General features: G+C 37.3%; 1 protein-coding gene across 1 annotated transcript in view; it reads left to right on the forward strand.

Annotated features, from left to right (window-relative positions):
- Window positions 1-6,463: 6,463 nt before the first annotated feature.
- tmem132e (transmembrane protein 132E) overlaps window positions 6,464-19,743 on the forward strand; it is a 207,913-nt gene continuing 194,633 nt past the window's right edge. The window contains exon 1 of the mRNA XM_079480197.1: window positions 6,464-7,485. Coding sequence (XP_079336323.1) covers window positions 7,428-7,485 — 58 coding nt within the window. The 5' untranslated portion in view covers window positions 6,464-7,427. The remainder of the gene's footprint in view (window positions 7,486-19,743) is intronic.

The raw sequence follows: 19,743 nt of genomic DNA on the forward strand, positions 1-19,743 counted from the left end.
TAACTTGGATGAACTCCTGATACTGTACCAAAGTGAAATAAAAAATTAGTTTTCCACAAATTGCACCACTATGCAGGTATGTGTTACTATTTTAGAAATGAAAAAAAAGAAAACATTTAGAAACAAACCAAGTCGTTCTTAGTTTCTTACTCTAGCTCTGCAGCGACGCCATAAAGAACCATTTTTGGTTCCACAAAGAACCATTTAGTCAAATGGTTTTTAAAGGGTCTTTCTTTCCTATTTATAATCTAAAGAACCCTTTTTTAAACAAAGAACCTTTTGTGAAAACGAAATGTTCTTTGGATGTTAAAGGTTCATTATGGAACCATTTAGACAAAAAAGGTTCATCTATGGCATCGTGAAGCACCTTTAGTTTTAAGCGTTTTTTACACAATTCACAGTATGTATAGCCACCAATGTAAGTGTTCTGACGCACAAACCAATCATGAAAAATATGTTTCATTCAATTTTTTTAATCTGTGCAGACCAGAAGTCATGACTGACTTCTGTGTATTTCCACTGTAATTTTGAATTAAAAATTGAGGGTGTGGCTTGTTTCTTTACTGTGAATTGATTGGATCAAGAAAAGTACGTATTCACATCAATCATGGATGCTCTTCCCAAACCTTTAAACTGACGTGATAAGAAGAGGAGCACCATTTTAAAGACGTTCATTTTTAGACTTTGAATAAAGATTACAAAGAATAAAGATTGTTGTGCATGGAGTTGAATGGACAAATTCGTTTGATTACTTCATAAAGTATTGGGAAAAGTATGGTTCTGAAAAATGTATGGTTCTGAACGAATAAATGCATGAACAAAAGAATGAAGTCCTTCTGCTTTTCTCATGAAATGCTATGCTAAGTACAGTATGTTCAATGTATAGTGGAAGCCTACTTTCACTTTCAGTTACTATACTGTATATCAAAACACAATATTTTCACACTGAGCGGAACAAATTGAAAAAATAAATGTAATAAAAAATAAATACATGTTATAAAAAAGGAATCAATAAATATATATAATTTGCTATTTGATGCATATTATGACATTTTAAAATGAACAGATAATTAACTTGTCAGAAAAACAGGTACAAAGGAAAAACATCATTCTCGGTATAATGTTATATGTTAGAATGTAAATCTGCATTTGCAACAGAGCTGACACCCTGAGCCATTTACCCACAAGTGTCTACCAATAATGCTTTTTGTGTTATTGATGTGTCTGTTTCTGCTAACCGCTGTGAATGTGATTAAATTACCGGTGGGGAAAGCTGCTACCTGCACAGAGAAATGGATTGAGTAACTTATCTTTTACTCAGAAGTAGCTGAAAACGTCAAGCGGTGGATATGGCACATTTTTTCTCTTCCAGGGTAACTCAACTGCAGTTACAATGTTTTTCAACTGTGCAAGGGGTTGATGAGTGGGTAACATGTTTAAGTGATAGTTCAAAAAATAAATACTATGGGAGTCAATGGGGATAATTATCTGCTTGGTTACTGACATTCTTCAAAATATCTCCTATTGTAAACAAAATATATACAGGTTTGGAACAACTTGAGGGTGAGTGAATGATGACAGAATTTAATAAAACAGTTGCATGAATACTGTTTGTAGTCCTGTAAAACTGAACCTCTTTTCCAGACACACTGCAAATATATATTTATACATTTATGAAATTTTGGAATATCAGCTTGAAAAATATCTCATACATCTTCATTTTTGTAAACCCACTCTACAAATACTGGGTTAAAATTAACTCAGTATTTTTTAGAGTTGTACTGCCAAAAGATGAAAAGCACAGAAATGCATCAAATTCACAAGACGATTTATTTGCAGTATTGGAAATAGTTAATAGTATCCGCGTGTAAAACATAAAAATTGTTCTATGTCTCAAATGTTTGACCCAGCAAATCCTAATGGCCTGCAGTGACTAAATGAAGAGCAAGTGATAGAAATGATGATGGATTGGATAAAGGATGAGTCCACAGCACACATCGATGCAGGGTGGCAGTGTAACTAATAAATCAAGCTGCGATTCTTCATAATGATTTGTGTCAAGTCACGGAAAGGCATAACTGATACTTACAACAGCGGCGGGATTAATTAATACAATAGTTGTTTATGTAGGAGGTCGTTTTTAAAGCATTAAAGCTAATCGGCATACTGTTAGTGTAATGAAGACCAATGGAGACCAACTTTAAGCTGATAAAACATTTTTTGCTAAATACACAAAGACTTGTGTTATTGATTTATATTCCTCAATCCTTATTCTGCAGAAAGGTCAATGCATTATATCTGTTGACTCCACTGTTAGTCAATCGTTTAGTGGCCATTTTTGAGTTACAGTAAAAATGTGTTTACTGTGTAGGAGTTGTGTTAAAACACATCTGAACACATCTCTGTGTTATTTCTTGGGTTTTGTGTTACTTTCAACACAATGTGTATTAAAAATCAACACAATGTGTGTTGAAAGTAACACATAATGTTATAAAATAAATAAAACACAAACAATGTGTTCAAATTAACGCATCCATTTCAAGAGTGTAGGATGAAGGATGAAGGATTGTTCTTAAACTGCTCAAATTGAATTATACTGCATTGAATTTAAGGCTGCATGGTTGAAGCACAAAAGAAGTACAAAAACCAGCAGATTTTTCAACACATTATATCTGAGAGAGCGTAAAGAGGTGGACAGATCTGTTCATTTGATCCTTAATATGCCATGGGGTGTTAAATAATTCAAATGGAAACCCATGACCAGAGTTTAGCCAATATCATAAAAATATTTTTCAGTTGACCGCCAGTGCCCTGTTAAGTGGACTATCAAGGGTATTCAGTCATTCGGCGAAATTTAATAACAGTGTGCTCAGTCTGAAGACCATCGCAAAGAGTTTAAGGAATACAAGTTTACATTGATGTATCACTTGGCAGCAAATAGATAAGAAAACAGCAAGTACAGTACATTGGAGTCAGGGGCCCTGAGCAAAGTCAAGACCTGAGGTCCCCCACACATGCATTCAAAATTTATTTCAATGTATTGCACAACAGTAATATTCAGTATATGGAATTAGTGAGACATATATAACCTGGATTTATTTTACTTTGGAACACAAAACAGCACACAAAATAGTTTAGAGTTTGGTTTAACAATAAAGGTTCTTAATTTTAACTTACATTCACGCATTTGGTAGATGCTTTTATCAAAAGCGACTTACATTGCATTATTCTATACATTTATACTAATATGCAATCCCACAACCTTACGTTGTTAACACAATGCTCTTACCACTGAGCTACAGGAAAGCTTTTACATTTAGAAGTTTTGATCGGTTTATCAAAGTAGACAGAACTGTCTGTTATTAGGTGTGTCCGGTGCGGCACACGCAGGCCGGTTGGCATTAAACGCAATCATCAAATGAGTTAACCGCTTGTGGCCACTAGGGGCCCCAACCCTGCGGGGCCTAGCGTATTTGCGTAGTGGTTAACACCGCTACTGAATGGGGTTTTGATGAGTATTTGTGTTCATATTTATAATATGGTTGCAACATCTATTCACATTATAAATGCAATAATTGAAGTATATATCATGATATATTTTTTATTGATATAATATTAAATATCAATAAATGTTTGGCTACTGAGTGAACGTAAATGTAACATCATGTGAGGAAATGGGAAACCAATCAAATTTAAGAACTACAACAGAATCACATAAATGTGAGACTTTGTACATTAAAGAGATCACGTCCTCATGGACATCATGGTGTCAGTTTTTGCCAAGGTCCAGAAAAAAAAGACATAGTTAAATTGGTCCATCCTAGCATAGTTGCTCAGTTGAATCTTTTTGAAGAACGAGAATACTTTATGTGTGAAAAAGAAACCAAAATAACCACTTCAATCGATATATCCTCCTCTGTCACGAGAGCAGTTCTTCTTCGTCTTCTTGGACGAGAGCACTTAAATGCATGTGAGTCAGAGCGCCGGTGTCCAATAGGGGCAAGCCCCATGCGGCATTCGTCGAACAAACCTAATATGTCGTAATATTAAATAGTAAAAGTGCTCTCGTCCAAGAAGACGAAGAAGAAGTGCTCTCGTGAACGATACCATACACATTGATTTTTAGGTGAAGTTCCCCTTTAATGACAGACCTATTCATTTTTGGGGTGGACTATCCCTTTAAGTAAAAAGGATTTGATGTAGGCCAAACATATGCATAAAACATAACTATCGTCTGATCTTTGGTGACCTGACATGCTGTGCTAACTGACACTATCTTGCAGACTAAATATGTTCTTTTGTACAAGACCTTTAGTCAAATCATGTCAAAAGCTTTCTTACATTGCGGTTGATTTAATGAAGCATCATTTATTTTGATTAGGAATTCTTCTGAAAAATGCATCACTTCATTTTTTGACAGCTTATGCAAGAAAGCGTCAGTTCCGAAATCTCAGTCAATGTGTGATTCATCAAATTCTCATTCCGATGTGATTTCCAACTGCAATTATTACTGATAGACATTTCAATGGTGTTTAATAGGTCAACCAACAGACTGCTCTATTTTGTTCTACCTAAAAAAAATCATGTCTATTAACTTCTACATGTCTCTTTCTAAAAATAAAGAAAGAATATGTCTTTAATTATTGATCAGATGTGATTTATGAACCTCGGGTGAAAAGTAAGTAAGTAAGTCAGGACACATTGCCTAAAATGTTAGAAATGCTCTTCTGCCACCCAAATTTGAGAATAACAGCATAACGCCATGTGTCCATTTTTCCTTTCTCTTAGACGGAAATCAAAGCAATGAATAAATACTTATTTGGGCTTCTCCAAGTAACATGTTAAATGCTTCTGGAACTGAAGCTGACAGCTTGGCACCTTTATGCACAGCTCATTAATATATTACACCATAACCATAAAGCCTCAGCAAGCAAAGAGAGTCTTTTCTTTATTTAGACTGTGTTTGTAACCCTTGAAAACAAGCTGCTTCTTGACAAGCTGCTATGCTTAACTAACTATTTTGAGTTTAGAACCGCATCAATCGTTTCTTTCTTCTTTTCAAACCTGTGGCAATATAAGCAGACAAAGGATGCTAATATTATGTAGTAACCTTAGCTCTAAACGGTAAAGGTATAACAACGTTAATATCTGAGATATAAATCAATGTGAGTAGTCTAAATCCGGTCCTAGGGCCATTACCCAGAGGAAACAGTGTGTACTACAAGGGGACCATGCAATGAGAAAGATTATGCCTACTGCATATGTAACCGATATCCTTCTGTACGCTGTCTGGCATTCAAAACAAAGCCATCAACATCAGAGAACACATCACAGGTCACCGGCACCCAAGAGCAATAAATGGTTTTGTTAAAATAGAGATATATTAATAGTCAATGCGTTGTGTTCATGTGTGCTAAATGTGTGCTTTGTTTTCTCACTGGGATAAAAGCAGCATAGTTTTATTATGATGGCTGCAGCATATTTTGCACAGTCTAATAGTATTCTAAGATTTTTTTTTTATTGTCTCATGTACGTATAAGTAAGTGTTGTATTATGCATGAGCATAAATCTTTACAAATGATAAAACTGAAACATACATCAAAGCCGTGTATGCCATTAAAGTCTCTCAATGGACACGAATAAGAGGTGATAACATTTCTTCCACACAGGGTGTGAAAACCGCTTAAAGAATGTAGGTGATATTTCAGGAGCGCGTCAAGCTTATCTTTGCACACGACCTTAATAATGTGGCCCGCCAGGAGATGTCACTGTCGCGTGACACCTCGAACTTCATGAAAATAGTTGCTTGTGAAAACAAAGACTTTGGCTGAATTGTGCATTACACAACCGTAAGTCTTGATAAAGTTTGAGAGTTAAAAAGAACGACTAGACCTACATGAATGCAACTTCACTCTGCATGAATTCATGTTCACTGTGTTTACTTTAATAATGCATTCACACGTCACAGCAAATCTCACGAAACCTGTTAATATATATATATATATATATATATATATATATATATAAATATATATATATATATATATATATATATATATATATATATATACATAATTTCCATAATAGAAGGAGATTTTATAACTGAACTATTTCATTATTCAATGACCATTGAGTGTTTGCTACTGTGATATTATTTTGTATTATGCTCGCCCTCGTCACTGTGCAAACAACATTACTTTATAAATGTATATTAGTAAACAATTACGTTTTTTCATTTTTTTACGATTGTAGAAAGGTGACGTTTCTACTGCAACATGTTTTACTATTTAAAAAGTAGGAATTACGTATGACAAAAAAGCTAAAGCTAAAAAGTAAATAAATCTTTAAAACATGTACTGGCGTAATCTACGCAAAAATATACTTTCTGACACGTTTAATGAAATGACAGACGCGTGGAAACGTCAGAGCACTGCGATCTTAAAGGCGCGTGTCATGTGACCGCAGTGAACTGAGGAGATTCAGAGGATTCACGCGCTACTTTCACCGCGGACCCTGAACGCAACGCGACGCAACGCGCCGTCCACAGCGCAAAGTTAGCTTGCGTGACATACACAAACCTTTACTGGGAAGAAGCAGAACCTCTACTAATTCTTGCTTATAGTCTGGAGCGCGTCACTGGATGGTTTAGGGTTTTTCCGGAAACATCACAGTTTCAATAAACGGGAGATATCAGCGGTAAAGGAGGTTTGTGGTGTGCACTAGTTCACCGTGAGTGGTTTGTCCGGGTCGTCGGCTCGTTTTGGGAAGCATTTCAACTCGTGGACTTCATGAAGGAAGAAAGCACTTTTCGGTGGAGTGAACGAGGGCTTTGACGTTGATGCCGGGCTGCGTTCCGGTCCCGTCCAACGCAGAATTCGAGCAAGCGGTTCGCGCCCGTTTACCTCAAAACACAGATTTTAAGGTCTCTCAACTTACAAAGAAGTGCGAACTTACGACGCGTTAAAGGAGCACGTTATGCACGTTTGCGTTTGACGCATCTAACCAGCGATGCTTTTATAGGTCGTCAAACTAACGAGTTCTGCCTTTCAGTCTCGTATAACACACTGGCATTGTGCGGTCGTGATATCAAACCTGGCGCATCCACACATCCACGGAATACCAGTTTGAAGTCAAATCTCTGGACACAGTCCACGTCGCGTGGTTTACCGTGAGAGACACGCGTGGGAAGCAAGACACTCGGATACCTGTAACTTTTCTCTCTCTCGAAGGCTCGAGATTTCTCGGCTGGACGCTCCTCGACGACACGGTCTTTTAACGGGTTTAGTATTCCGTAATGGACGCGATATCTACATACAAAGTTCACCAAAGCTCTTCTCGCTGAGGATCCGCGGCTGGACTGTAGACGTCGGTTTGGGATCAGCGCTGATCTTTATCATCGCAAACGGGATTTATAAGCGGAAACTACAATGTCCGTTATTCGGTGTTGGTTGGGATCTCTGCTGCTTTATATGTTCATTTCAGATGGTAAGTCTTTCTTTTTTTGTTCTTCAATGGCAATTGCACACTTGTTTGGATGGATGACTGCAGTGGATTTTATGTGTTTGGATGTTGCGTCTTGTTTGTCATTCCACGCGCTTAAGATGAAAGCTTCGAGCCGATTTAACGTTTTAGGTTATTGTTGTGTTGCTATCTCCATCCTTGATGGGCATTAACATAAGTGTCTAGTTCTGATTTTAGACTGGATATAATGCGCTTTCTGTGTGTTTGCACCCGTCAATGCAACCCATACTTTTAATTCAAACACAGCAACTGCCCGCAAGGTGGGAGCACCACAAAAGCCTGAGACAAACCTTGACAAAAGATGTCCACTTATAAAAGTGAAGTCCATTATGGCGCAAAATAACATGGTATATATGTAAACGTCGCTTGTTTTCGACTTTTTATTTGCTTGGAATGTTTAATGTGTCCAAGTTATCACACGGCGAACATCTAATGTAAAGATGCTACAGTACATATTTAAAAATGTCTCATTCTCATCTCATGTCGCACAAAATATATTTTAAGTAATTTTGTTTCATTTTTTCTCTCTTGAGAGTTTTTCCGTCTGGATGAATTGTTATTGTTGTTTCATTATACTATATGGCTTGTTTATTAAGAATAATGTAAGTATCTCTATAGGTTAATTTAAGGTTCCATGTTGGTTCGTTACGGTTTCAAACGAGCTTGAGATGGCATGGCATGGCATGAGTCCATGTTTGCAGATTTAAGATTTGGCCACTTTTTATCTCTCTGAAATGTATTTGATCTCCAGAACGCTAAATAATAATGAGCAATTCCAGCGTTATGGATGTGACATAAGAATGCTCAAAAAGTATTTATTGCTAATATACCGAATCATCATATGTTTATATTTTATTAAACGCTTGTAGATAGAGTTTGAATATAAGAAACATTTCAGTCCATGCACAAGTGTTCTATTTACAATAAAGTAAATAAACGTGCGTTATGGATGTGACAAAACGTGGACGAGGTTTTTGGGAGACGACAAACTTTGTAGGATTTTTGTGAATTAAATTGCACAAGCCTGAATTAATAATACCCAACAAATGAAGATGCGTCTTCATAGAACATAAAATAGTGCCCATTTATGAGGAATATGTGCCGTTATGGATGTGACGAACTTAAAAATGGCCCTGACTTTAAAAATCATGCGCTAAAAATATAACAAATGCTTTTAAAACTTGGAGAGAGACCTAACACCTATATTTTGAACCACCAAATGTTAATAGTATCTGTGCTGTTCGTATTGTTAGAACCTTTTGGAAAAACTAGATTTTTGTCATGGTAAGGTTGACATTTTCACTGAATTGCCAATATATGTGTATGTATGGACCATCGTTTATACCGAACAGTCTTTGAACTATTCCGTTGAGGTCTGTTTGATCCCATCCTTTCTTTTGCTTTTCATGAAATCAAAAAAGGAAAGAAAACATCAATTGGGAGTCATCAAATATTCATCTTAGTTCCAAGGGGTTGACCGCAAACAGCACTGTAATCTAACATGGTATTTGACATAACCAGAAAGGGATTATTACTATGAAGCTATGAATCGTGAATAATGATCTAGCAATTGTTTCTTTTACGATTCGATCAATTAGGCAGCGTTGTCAATTTTCACTGTTTGAGTAATTTTTATTGTTTGAGGACAGGAGCAACAGAAGGTCAGACGTGACTATAATGTCATGTGCCAGGCACTGTCCGATACAATTGCGCATGTTTTGACAACCGTGCCACTCAGTTATGTCTCCCCATTTGTAATCCAGACAGCGTTCATCTGTATTTGATACTGATGTGTTGGACCAACGTATTGCCCGAGCGCAAGTATGTCTCCTCGGCTTTCAGTTACAAGCGTGGCAGACACAAACCAGGCAAAACGATCAAGGTTCAGGAAAACATCAACAAACCTGAGATGCCGTGTGCTCTCTAGGAACGTCTTGTTGTTTGCTAATCCGCAATGTTGCACCTGTTCGCAAAACTCTGGTTTGGTTTCCGAGCTGCTTTCTCGTGAAACCAAATTATCTGGAAAGAAATTGGTTTGTTTTGTACTCTTGTTTTATTTATAAGGGCCGGGATGTAACATCAGTAGAGCTTCAGCGCTTTGATTGTTAGACCCTTGTGTATCTCTCCATCCCGGTGACAAACAAACCTGAAATTATGGCTGACAACAGTTCCTATTGAATTCTGATGTGGATGTGACTCATCTTTGCGTGCCCTGATTGAGATTTTCGTTTTGACTTTACAACATCTTCCATTAATGACGTTAACAAAACATTAGTATGTTAAACTAGTCTTGACCCATTTAACTGCCTTCTGGATACATTGCGACGTCTTGTCCTGCAAAGAGAGGTTGTGATGATATTAGAGTGAAAGAGTGAGTCACAGATGATGTTAGAGTTTGTTTCTTTCATACATTTTCCAATTTCCACGCTCAGAAATTATATTTCTTTCAATAATAGAGAATATGTCTAAAGGAACATTACAGTGCCGTCACAGTACATGTAACTTGATAGCTGAAAAATGAAAGTTCTGTTATTATTTACTCATCCTCTTATCATTTCAAACCCGTGTGATTTTCCTTCCTCTTCAAAACACAAAAGAAGATTTTTTTTAAGAATGTTGACTACTTGAACAATGGCGGTACCCATTCACTTCTATTGTGTGGGCAAAAAAACAATTCAAGTCAGAGGGCATTGTTTGAATTCCAAACATTCTTCAAATTATTTTCTTTTGTGTTCTGCAGAAAAAAAGTCTTACAGGGTTGAAGTAATGAGGGTGAGTAAATGATGACAGAACTTTCCATTTTTGAGGTAACTCTCACTTTAAGAGTCCGCTCACCCTGAAGGAAAACACTGGGCTCATTTTAAAACGTTCAAGTAGGCACTTGTAGTAAAAAGTAAAAATTGTTTTATAGACCACGGTGGATGTTTAAAGCCTGGTTTATAATTTCAGATCATTCGTACAGTAGCAAAGTGTTTCACTAAACAGCTGTATATATTTTATTAGAGAGACTTGCCGAGAGATTCTCTGCTGGGTCCCAGTTTGGCAGGTTTGAAAGCTTTAGATTAGCATAAGGGTTACGAGCTCGCCTTATGTCAGCCTTTTGCGTGCCACCGCTCGCATACGGTGTACGAGAAGGGGGTTTTGTTCGTTATTAATTGGCCCTGTTTTTATCTGCCGCTTCATATGAAGTCCTCGACAGACTTGACAAATTTTGCACAGGTTAACTCGGAACTAATGAGATTTCTTAATAGGGTTTACGTTTGTGTGACATTTGTAAACGCGAGCAACCTAATTACCAACCAGATGTGTGTATAATGTCAGTTTTAACCCGAACGCATCAGAAAATTATAAAGCGGCTAAAAAGTTTTTTAATTATTGTCTTTGATCATTTCTGGGTGCAAGAATATTAACTCTTGGCTTACACATGCCGCGCTTATTACAGCTATGATCTGCAGCATGCCATGTCAGATTACTAAATAATGTAGTAAGAGCATTAGCAGGTAGCAACGGCGGAACTGCGAATGTTAGTCTTTGATCTCAATTAAAAAGCAGCTTTGTCAAGAGGTGGGTTTTTAACAGATATGCTTGAGGGCACAATGGCTTCTCTTCTGAGAGAATGCAACTTGTTTACATTTCAAATTGCATGAAAGAACTTCAATAGTACCAGGATGGCCACGTCGTGTTCATAATGGCAGAAGATTGGTGTACTCTCCCATCATTAAAACATCCTCTTTGAGTTTGAAGTTGACCCTTTGTCATGCAGGATAAATTCCAGGCAACCTGTCTGACCCATCTGTCCACCAATCAGACCTACGCTAGGAAACGATAATGCTTCTTGTCTCCTCCAGAATATTGGGTTTGGTATAATGCGTCTATTTACTGCTCTTTATTGTCATTCAGTGGTTTTAAATCTTGAGTACTAAATATAGTTCACACATAGTTCGGTTATAACCGTATTCTATAAATAAATTATATTACATTATATTTATTCCTGCAATTCACATATTTGTTGTGTGTCACTTGGGAGTTTAAGGTCCAAATGTAGCATGATTCTACACTTATAGGAAGAGTTCTCCTAAAAAACTGAATTCTGTCTTCATTTACTTTCCCTTAAGTTGTTTCATACATTTCTGACAAACACAGAGAAAGATCAAAATTGTCTTTGGGAGATTTGGAACAACTCGACGGTGAGTAAATGACATCATTTTTGTTTTTGGGTGAACTGTGCCTTTAAAGCCATAGCACAACTTTTTAGGGGTAAATTGAGCAAGTATTTTAAAATCAGGGTTCAAAAACTGCTTTTATTTGCTTAAGATAATGGTTTATAAATTGAGCTGTCGAGGGGAAGGTTCATGTAACCTGCTGATTTTATTCAACCAAAGATGAAGTAGAAGCAAAATAATTGACTCACCCTGGAGTTATGTATTAAGAGGAAATATATTAAGAGGAATGTTTGTAACCAAACAGTTCTGGGGCACCATTGACAACCATGGTAGGACAAAATAACATCATTGTAATCAATGGTGCCCCAGTTTGGTTTCCCACATTCTTCAAAATATCATCTTTTTACAGGTTTGGATCAAGTTGACGGTGAGTAAATGACAGAAATCACAGAATATTGCTTTTTGGTGAACTTCCCCTTTAATTCGATAATAGAACGGCATGCTTTTAGTTCTTCGTAAGTTGCTCTCAAACATGCAATTCAAAACTCACCGCTGTTAGTTAGTACGGCTTTCAATCTCAAACACTGACTCTGAATGTAGACAAGGAAAAGCTGAGTAACAACACAAGCGTGCGGCTCTTTCTTTAATAAGACCCCTGATTAAAGGGCTGAGTCAGGGAACTGTAACCTGTGTTTCCTATTCTCGTTTCAAGCCTGTTGTTGTATGCCTGCCAGCTGCACAGGATTAGTGTCTTGACAAAAAGGCTGCCTATTAATAAGAAAATCATCTATAGCTGCAGGAAAATGAAGTAGATGGGAGATGCACATTTTGTTAGCCTGAAAAACCTCCGGGAGGCTTTTTAATTAGTCGACTAAGATAATTTGCTAGGACAGAAACAAATAGAATAGCTCGGGAAAATGCCTCTTGCCTTTCCAAGTAGAATTATCATTATCCCAGTCACTTCAAAGCAGGGCGCGGTTTATATATTTCAAACGGTAGAGGCTTTACTGCACTGTGATGGAAGACACATTCGCACGGCTATCAATGAGCAGGACGTGTGAAAATGAAGAACGTGATGTGTCCTAAACAAGACAAGATTAAGTAAGAACTTGTTAGTTTAAGGTGTTGTTAAGTAATAAATTGTTCCATACTAAAGAATATGTAAACTAAATAGAGAATTTAGTTTACTTGTGATTATGTGTGTGGATTTCAAAGCTATTTACAGCTGTAAACATGGCGTGCCCAATGAGAATTTAGAGTTTGTTGTACAATTAGTTTAAATAAAAACTAAATCTAACATAACGTAAAACTGTTTTTGTACTGATGCCAGACATATCATTTTGTTATGAATAATGTCTTTTGGTTCGCCTCCAAGAATTTCATTTATTGGATCGTAGGGATGGGCAGATCGATCTGGAAATATCGATAGGTTCAATACTGACGTTGTATTAAGAGTATCGACCCTCCAAAAAAATCTAAAGTGCATAGGATCTATATTTTTGTAACTAATGATTTGATTATTTATTTTGCTCGGAACTGAAAGTGTATCATTAGCTTGGATGTAAAAAACTGAACTGTATGAAATTTCAGAATAACAGCTGGTGAACACCAGAAGCATTTGTGCTTAGATACATGGAGGTAATGTTAGAGAAAAGCGCCATCATTTGTTATTTATTTTACACTGAAGCTAATGAAGCTAGTTATAATAATGCACTTGTGTGATGTTTATTAACAAATTATTTAAAAAAAACTAAATATGTCAGCTTGCTTTTTAAATAATAACAAAACTTGAGATGTAATTACCCATTATGCTGGGTTCACACCAAACACCAACAATGGCGTTCCACGCTCTTTATTACTCGCTGCAAAAGTTCGTTAATTTTGAGTGTTGCAATCTGACAAAAATTGACGCACGTCGGCGGCAATCGTGCCGCCTGTTTCGCATCATTCGCACCGCCTCCAACGAGTATGCGTCTATACGCATCTTTGCATTGACTATATGTAAATATAACGCTTAATTCTTGTTTGGTGTGCACCCAGTGTTAGGGTTAGACATCAGCATAGGGGATGTTGCACTTTATAACGCTTCACATCGGGTAAAAAATTAAGTTAGCGGAATCACCCACTCCTACTGAATTATACAAAAATAGCAATTACCACATGGTTCAGATCGAATTTCCAGCAAAAATGATAGATGATACTGTGATGTATGAATTTGCCATACCACCCACCTCAAAGGTAAAGCGGATTTTAATTGCCCTTAGTCTACATATATATTGCTGTACGAAAAAAGCAGTTTTTGGCTGTAGCTGGAGTTATTACAATACATTGTTAAAGAAGGCTGTTAACTGAAATGTACTGTGCAGTCGTCCTTAGCGTCCGCTGGACATATTGCCTGTGATCTGTGATCACTGCAGTGGAAGCTGCAGAAATATGGCCAGATTTTTGTCCTCCAGCATTTCTTGGGTGTTCACGTGGTTCTTTTTCCTCCCTCTCGTCCTCTCTTGCCTCTGTATCTGCTGCTTCCCCTCCATATCTTACGAGTGACAAATCTGCGCAAGTCGCACATACTCCAAGTGCCTTTGTATTGCAAACCAACTAGATGTCCCCTCAGCCTCCAGGCTTTGCTTTGTTTCTTTCACTATATTTCCGTCGTTATTCGTCTTCCCGCATCCGCAGTGCAGCTGGCATGAGGGGTTTACAACCTCAAGTAAGCCCAGGCTTCTCATTAGAATGGCAGATTGCTTGGGTTTGCAGTCCAGGTATGTAAATCAGCACTCATAGGGTTGATAGGTCCGTAAAACCTCTTTTCTGACCTGCTTCATGGGTTCTTTTCCTAATTAAATTACACCTGTGGCAGGAGAGGTTATGGTGGTGACCAGCCCCGACTGGGTCGCTGTACTTTCGTACATGACTCCTTATTCTTTCCTCTGGTTACTTCCTCTAGTTTACATGATTAAACGAAGTATATTAGTAGATTATTTCTGTGTGTGTAATTTGTAGTATATACAGGCTTGTCCTATTCTTCATGCACACAGCCTTTATCATCTCCATTAGATGTTGTACACCTCATTCAGCTAGAAAATGTTTGTTTATGGAGATTGCATAGCTGTATGACTTGATTTTATGCTGAAATGTTAAGCATGTGTTTACTTTACATTTACATTACATACAGTTTAGTCTGTTAGTCAAGGTTTTTTGCACCGTAATATCTAATCTTAATATAGCACTGTTTGTCATTTTACTTGTTTAACCTTTAAGTCCTATGAATGCAAATCTGTTATACATGATTGGATAAATGCAAATCTGATATACATGATTGGATAACCACAAAAGTACCCACACTTTTAAAATAAAGGCGCTACAAAAGATTCTTAAAGTCCGGATAAAAGCTATATTAAATGTGTTCTGAGTTTGGCACACGATCGAAAAATGTGTTTTAACCACCCCACCAAATTTGAATGATTAAAAACACGGCAAGTAAATAAAATAAGATTGAGCAGTTTTCTCTACTTTCAAAAGCTGGGGGCGTGTCCATTGTCTGCCCTGAAACCACGCCCACTCATCCCTCTCAACCTCAACCCAGTATATGTGAAGAGTTTTACGGGAACCCTTTTCCCACTATAAATATCCTTTCGTGAAACAGAAAGGTACAATTAAATACTGTATACCGAATAGGCACTGATGTATAACTTTAATGTGCTCATGGTTTGTGACCTCGTAATAATTTGTGAACTGGTTGTTTTTCTTGCTTATGGCTGGAATACACTACAAGACTTTTAAATTCTGAACAGATTTTTTTCAAACTATACATCATACCCTTGCAGACTTTTAGAAAATTTCAGTCCAGACTGGAAATCATGGCAAAATCTGAGAAAATGTCTTGTAGAGTATTTGCCTTTGGTTTCAATAAAAGATCTGGAAAGGGCTTTTGTATTGTAGGCATATTTAATGCCTCAATTATTTTCCGTGATATGTTCCCTTTAAAGTAGGAAGGTATTTATTCAGCAAGGTGTAATCGAAAATTGTGATGCACTTTTTTGCTTTCTCGCGACAGGTTGATTGAGTTCCGGAGCTCCCTGAAGGATCTAAAACTGAGGAATGAATAAAGTTTACCGTGCATTTTATAGAGAGGTTTATAAGACATTATAAGTCATTCACAGAACATGCGGTTGCACAATTTAGCCTGTTCCATCAACGACAGGGAAACCACATCCACAACACACCACAGCTGTCTTTCCCACATCTGAATTAAAGATTACAAGGACGGGACAGGCTGTGCTGGCAGACAAGCTTTCTAATTAAAGCAATATGCTCTTTTTCCTTTAATTTTCTGTATGTAACCCCTATTTAAGAGGTAGAGAAAAAGGTGAGAAATGGAGTATAGTAATACAATGGTTCCCTTGCTGGTTTAGCATGTACCTCTCCATCTCAACAAAAGAGCAGTCCTGTATGAGAATCTATAAACGAAGGTTCGAGTCATGATTTTAACACAGCGAAAACTTCTAAAATATATTTCTGACGGCCTTCAAGCTGCTCATCTAATCTCCTAAGAAATCGCAAAGTTCTCGCATCGCGTCAAGGACAGTCATTGTCGCAAGACGACAAGCCATCTCTCGCTGATTGCAAATGTCGCTTCGGAAAAATGATAGCGATATTCAAAGTCCTAATGAGAGAAAGCGATCCACTGTCTGCGATATCTGATCTTGCTGAAAATCAACAGCATTCAAAGGGGGTGTCAGTAAATATGATATTTTTTTTCTCTAGGGGAGTAATAGAGCTATCAAACCCGTTTGTGCTCATTCTGTCGCCGACTTTGTTTTGAAAAGCGGAACAGCTTTTTTCAAACTGCAACAGTGATGATTGAGATCCCTGGAGATCTTGTAGGCTTTCAACGGGGCGCGCATCTTATTGATGGGGCACGTAAAAGTGACTCGGGTGGTTTTATGATCAAAAAGATGTAGAACATGTTTCTTTTTGGTAGACCTCCTCAGTTTAGCTCGTATATCAAGACCAACGCTGTGGATGTGAAATTCTTCTGTTTGTAATCATGGCATGTTAAAGGGTTAGAGTGGCTCTGACAGACGTATGTTTCTGCACTTCCTTCCAAGCTCTGCTGGAATGCCTGGCAACACTGCCAATCTGTGTCATAAAGAGACAACAATGTTTTCAAACTATTTTGTTTTGATATCTTGTGCAATCTTGCGAGTGTTGACATTGCTGAAAATTATAACTGCAAGCCAAAAACCCTTAATGCTGCAATCTGTAACTTTTATTGTTAAAAAACCCTAAAGTTCATGAACAATTAAAGCTGCAAGCAGCCTTTGCCGGGGTTCCAGCTATTTAAGGCCTTTAAGGCACCCTTGCCGTAGACTAGTCTCAGGACTCGCACCCTAACACACCCAAGATGTATGATACTCCCCCCACAACCAGTAATATGACAGGTATGGTCAGTTATGGTTCATACAGACTATGCATGCTAAGAAACATACGCACATGTAGAATCACCTTTTCAGGTTCATTCGGTCACATCCATTTAATATTAAATATAAGTGTTTAATACTGTCTTCTCACCTAACCACCTCACAATTATAATAATGATTTTAATTGTCGGGTTGGATTTTCTGGGAAATGTATGTAAAGTAACTTCACATTTTTTTAAATTAAAGTAGAGATGGCGATAGAAATACAAACGTTGTGGATTGCAGCTTTAAATGTAATTTTTTTAATACATCTGCTATCCATGTTGAACATTATTATAATATGCAAATAAGATTTGCGTATTCCAATCCAGAGCCGCTCATATGAGAGTTAGGATACTTACATAGACCTCCATAGGAAGAATGGAATGTGGAAGTAACTCGCGTCAGGGATCATCCGATAGCTCCAAACATTGCACCGAAGCCCATTCATTTCAGTGTCCCCCAAACGCATTTGCTGAACTGTTGGTGAAATAACTGCATGTTTTCACATTTTCGCTAGTTTGCTATCGAAATAAAATGTTAAAATTAAACACAAAGACTGATCTTATATTTATATAACTCCCAAGATAAAATGCTGCTACGAATGTAGCCAAAATAGTAATCAGTATATACAATGTGTTAATATTTAGCATAATGTAAATGCAGTTGATGTTCTGTGCCGCTAAAATCCATTTAAATAGGTTGACGACACGGATTTGTTTGGAACAATTGTGCGCTCCGTGAACCACATGTCCACACGGCAGCGAGATCGTGTTTCGTAACTCTCATATTCAACGGCTCTAGTCCAATAAATATGTCAATCAACAAAAACCATTTGTCAACATCTGACTCAACCAATAGTGTGAGTTTAGTGGCGGGGCTACTTGTTTGATTGAACGTTGACAGCTTTTGTGGTGGGTGTGGTCATGAATCCAGTATGCTAGTGGTGCAGTTTTTGCTTTGACTACAAACTGATGTTGCCTGTTGTGTTGCGACACCCAGTGGCAAATGAAACATCTTGCTGATAAATGGCTTTCCGGGGGAAGATGTGCAACATTATAAGCCATTTTTATTGTTGACTGAAGATACGGCACCAGTAAAATTGTGACACCTCCTATGGTAGAAACAGATTAACTTGAGACAAGCACGTTGCTGAGTGAGGGATGAGAACAGAAAACCCCAGAAATAAGCGGCGTGACTCCTGGGAAATCAAACTCTATAGCGAGCGAGAGAGCAACATGCGTACAACTCTGAAACGCACTGAATCACTCATCATGCCCTTTATTTCTCATGTTCCCAACTGATGTCCGAACTAGCATCCTCTCAAAACACTTACAGACACATGCACACACACCTGTATTTCTCTCTCGCTTTCTTATACACACAAGTCATGATCTGTAAGTACCTGTCACTGATGTTAAAGAAGTTTAGCTTAGTTTATTTTTGTCTGTACGCATTGTGCAGTTATAATTTTACTGCGCATAACTTTATCTTCAGAGATGTATAAACCTTAAATAATGAGAAATTAGCTATTTCTTTCAACATGCACCATGCATACCTGTCAACATTGAGATTTGAAAATAAGGGCAATTTTATAACCGGCACCAGTCTCTCATTTTTTAAAATGTATTTTATTATGACACAATTCTTTACAAAACACAATTTACAAAATCTCTCGTTGGGAGACTAAAGTGCAGAACATAGTTAACACAGTTAAGTAGAACAAATACAATAAAGAAAGTAAATACAAATAAAATAAATTAAGCGAAGGCATTGCAGTCCTTAAGCCATGTCAAAGTTGTTCACATTCATATATTGTCTTCAATTATTCTTAAAATAAAGTTACATGGAAGCTTAACAAATTATGACAAATATTTTAATACATCTTCACATAGAGAGTAAATATTATCACTGAAATCTTTCAGGAGTTTCAAAGAAGCAAAGTGATCACTCAATTCAATTTTAAACACCACTAAGGAAGGATTTTTATGGATATGTTCGTCCATCCTCGGGATGCTGCTGTTCTTCTTTGCGCAACTTTTTTTTCCCCCAAACTACTTCGCGGGAAAATCCCGCCCTGCAGCCGATTCTTAAGATTTTATTGGTCATGTGAATCACAGTACTGATTGCCTACACCAAACACTGATCCCTAAACCTACCCGTCATTGTAAGCCTAACCAATGAAATTAGCTGCAGGGCGGGATTTCCGCTTACCTGTTTTGCGCCCAGTGATTCTCATGATTGCCCATTGTGCTTTGTTTTGCTTTCTCAACATCTGGGGATCTGACGTTACACAACCTGAGACCGTCTGAATCATATGGACAGTGTTGGTAGGAGACGAGTTATTGACTAAATAGCCTGACATGCTTCTATTAATATAATTGTGTCTAAAAATAGTTGAGCGTAATTATGAACTTAATTTTAGGCAAATTTTATTTTAGACTAGCTATATTTTTTATATAAAGTTCAGTCTGTTTTTTACATAATATATATCAAATAGCTAAGGTTTTAGACAAAGATCTGTAAGCCTCTTAATCCGATTAAACTTTACATGCCCGTTGAGACACCTCCTCACACGGACTGACTTATTTACACGC

The sequence above is a fragment of the Barbatula barbatula genome (assembly GCF_947034865.1).
Source record: "Barbatula barbatula genome assembly, chromosome: 2".
In the NCBI taxonomy this organism is placed as follows: domain Eukaryota; kingdom Metazoa; phylum Chordata; class Actinopteri; order Cypriniformes; family Nemacheilidae; genus Barbatula; species Barbatula barbatula.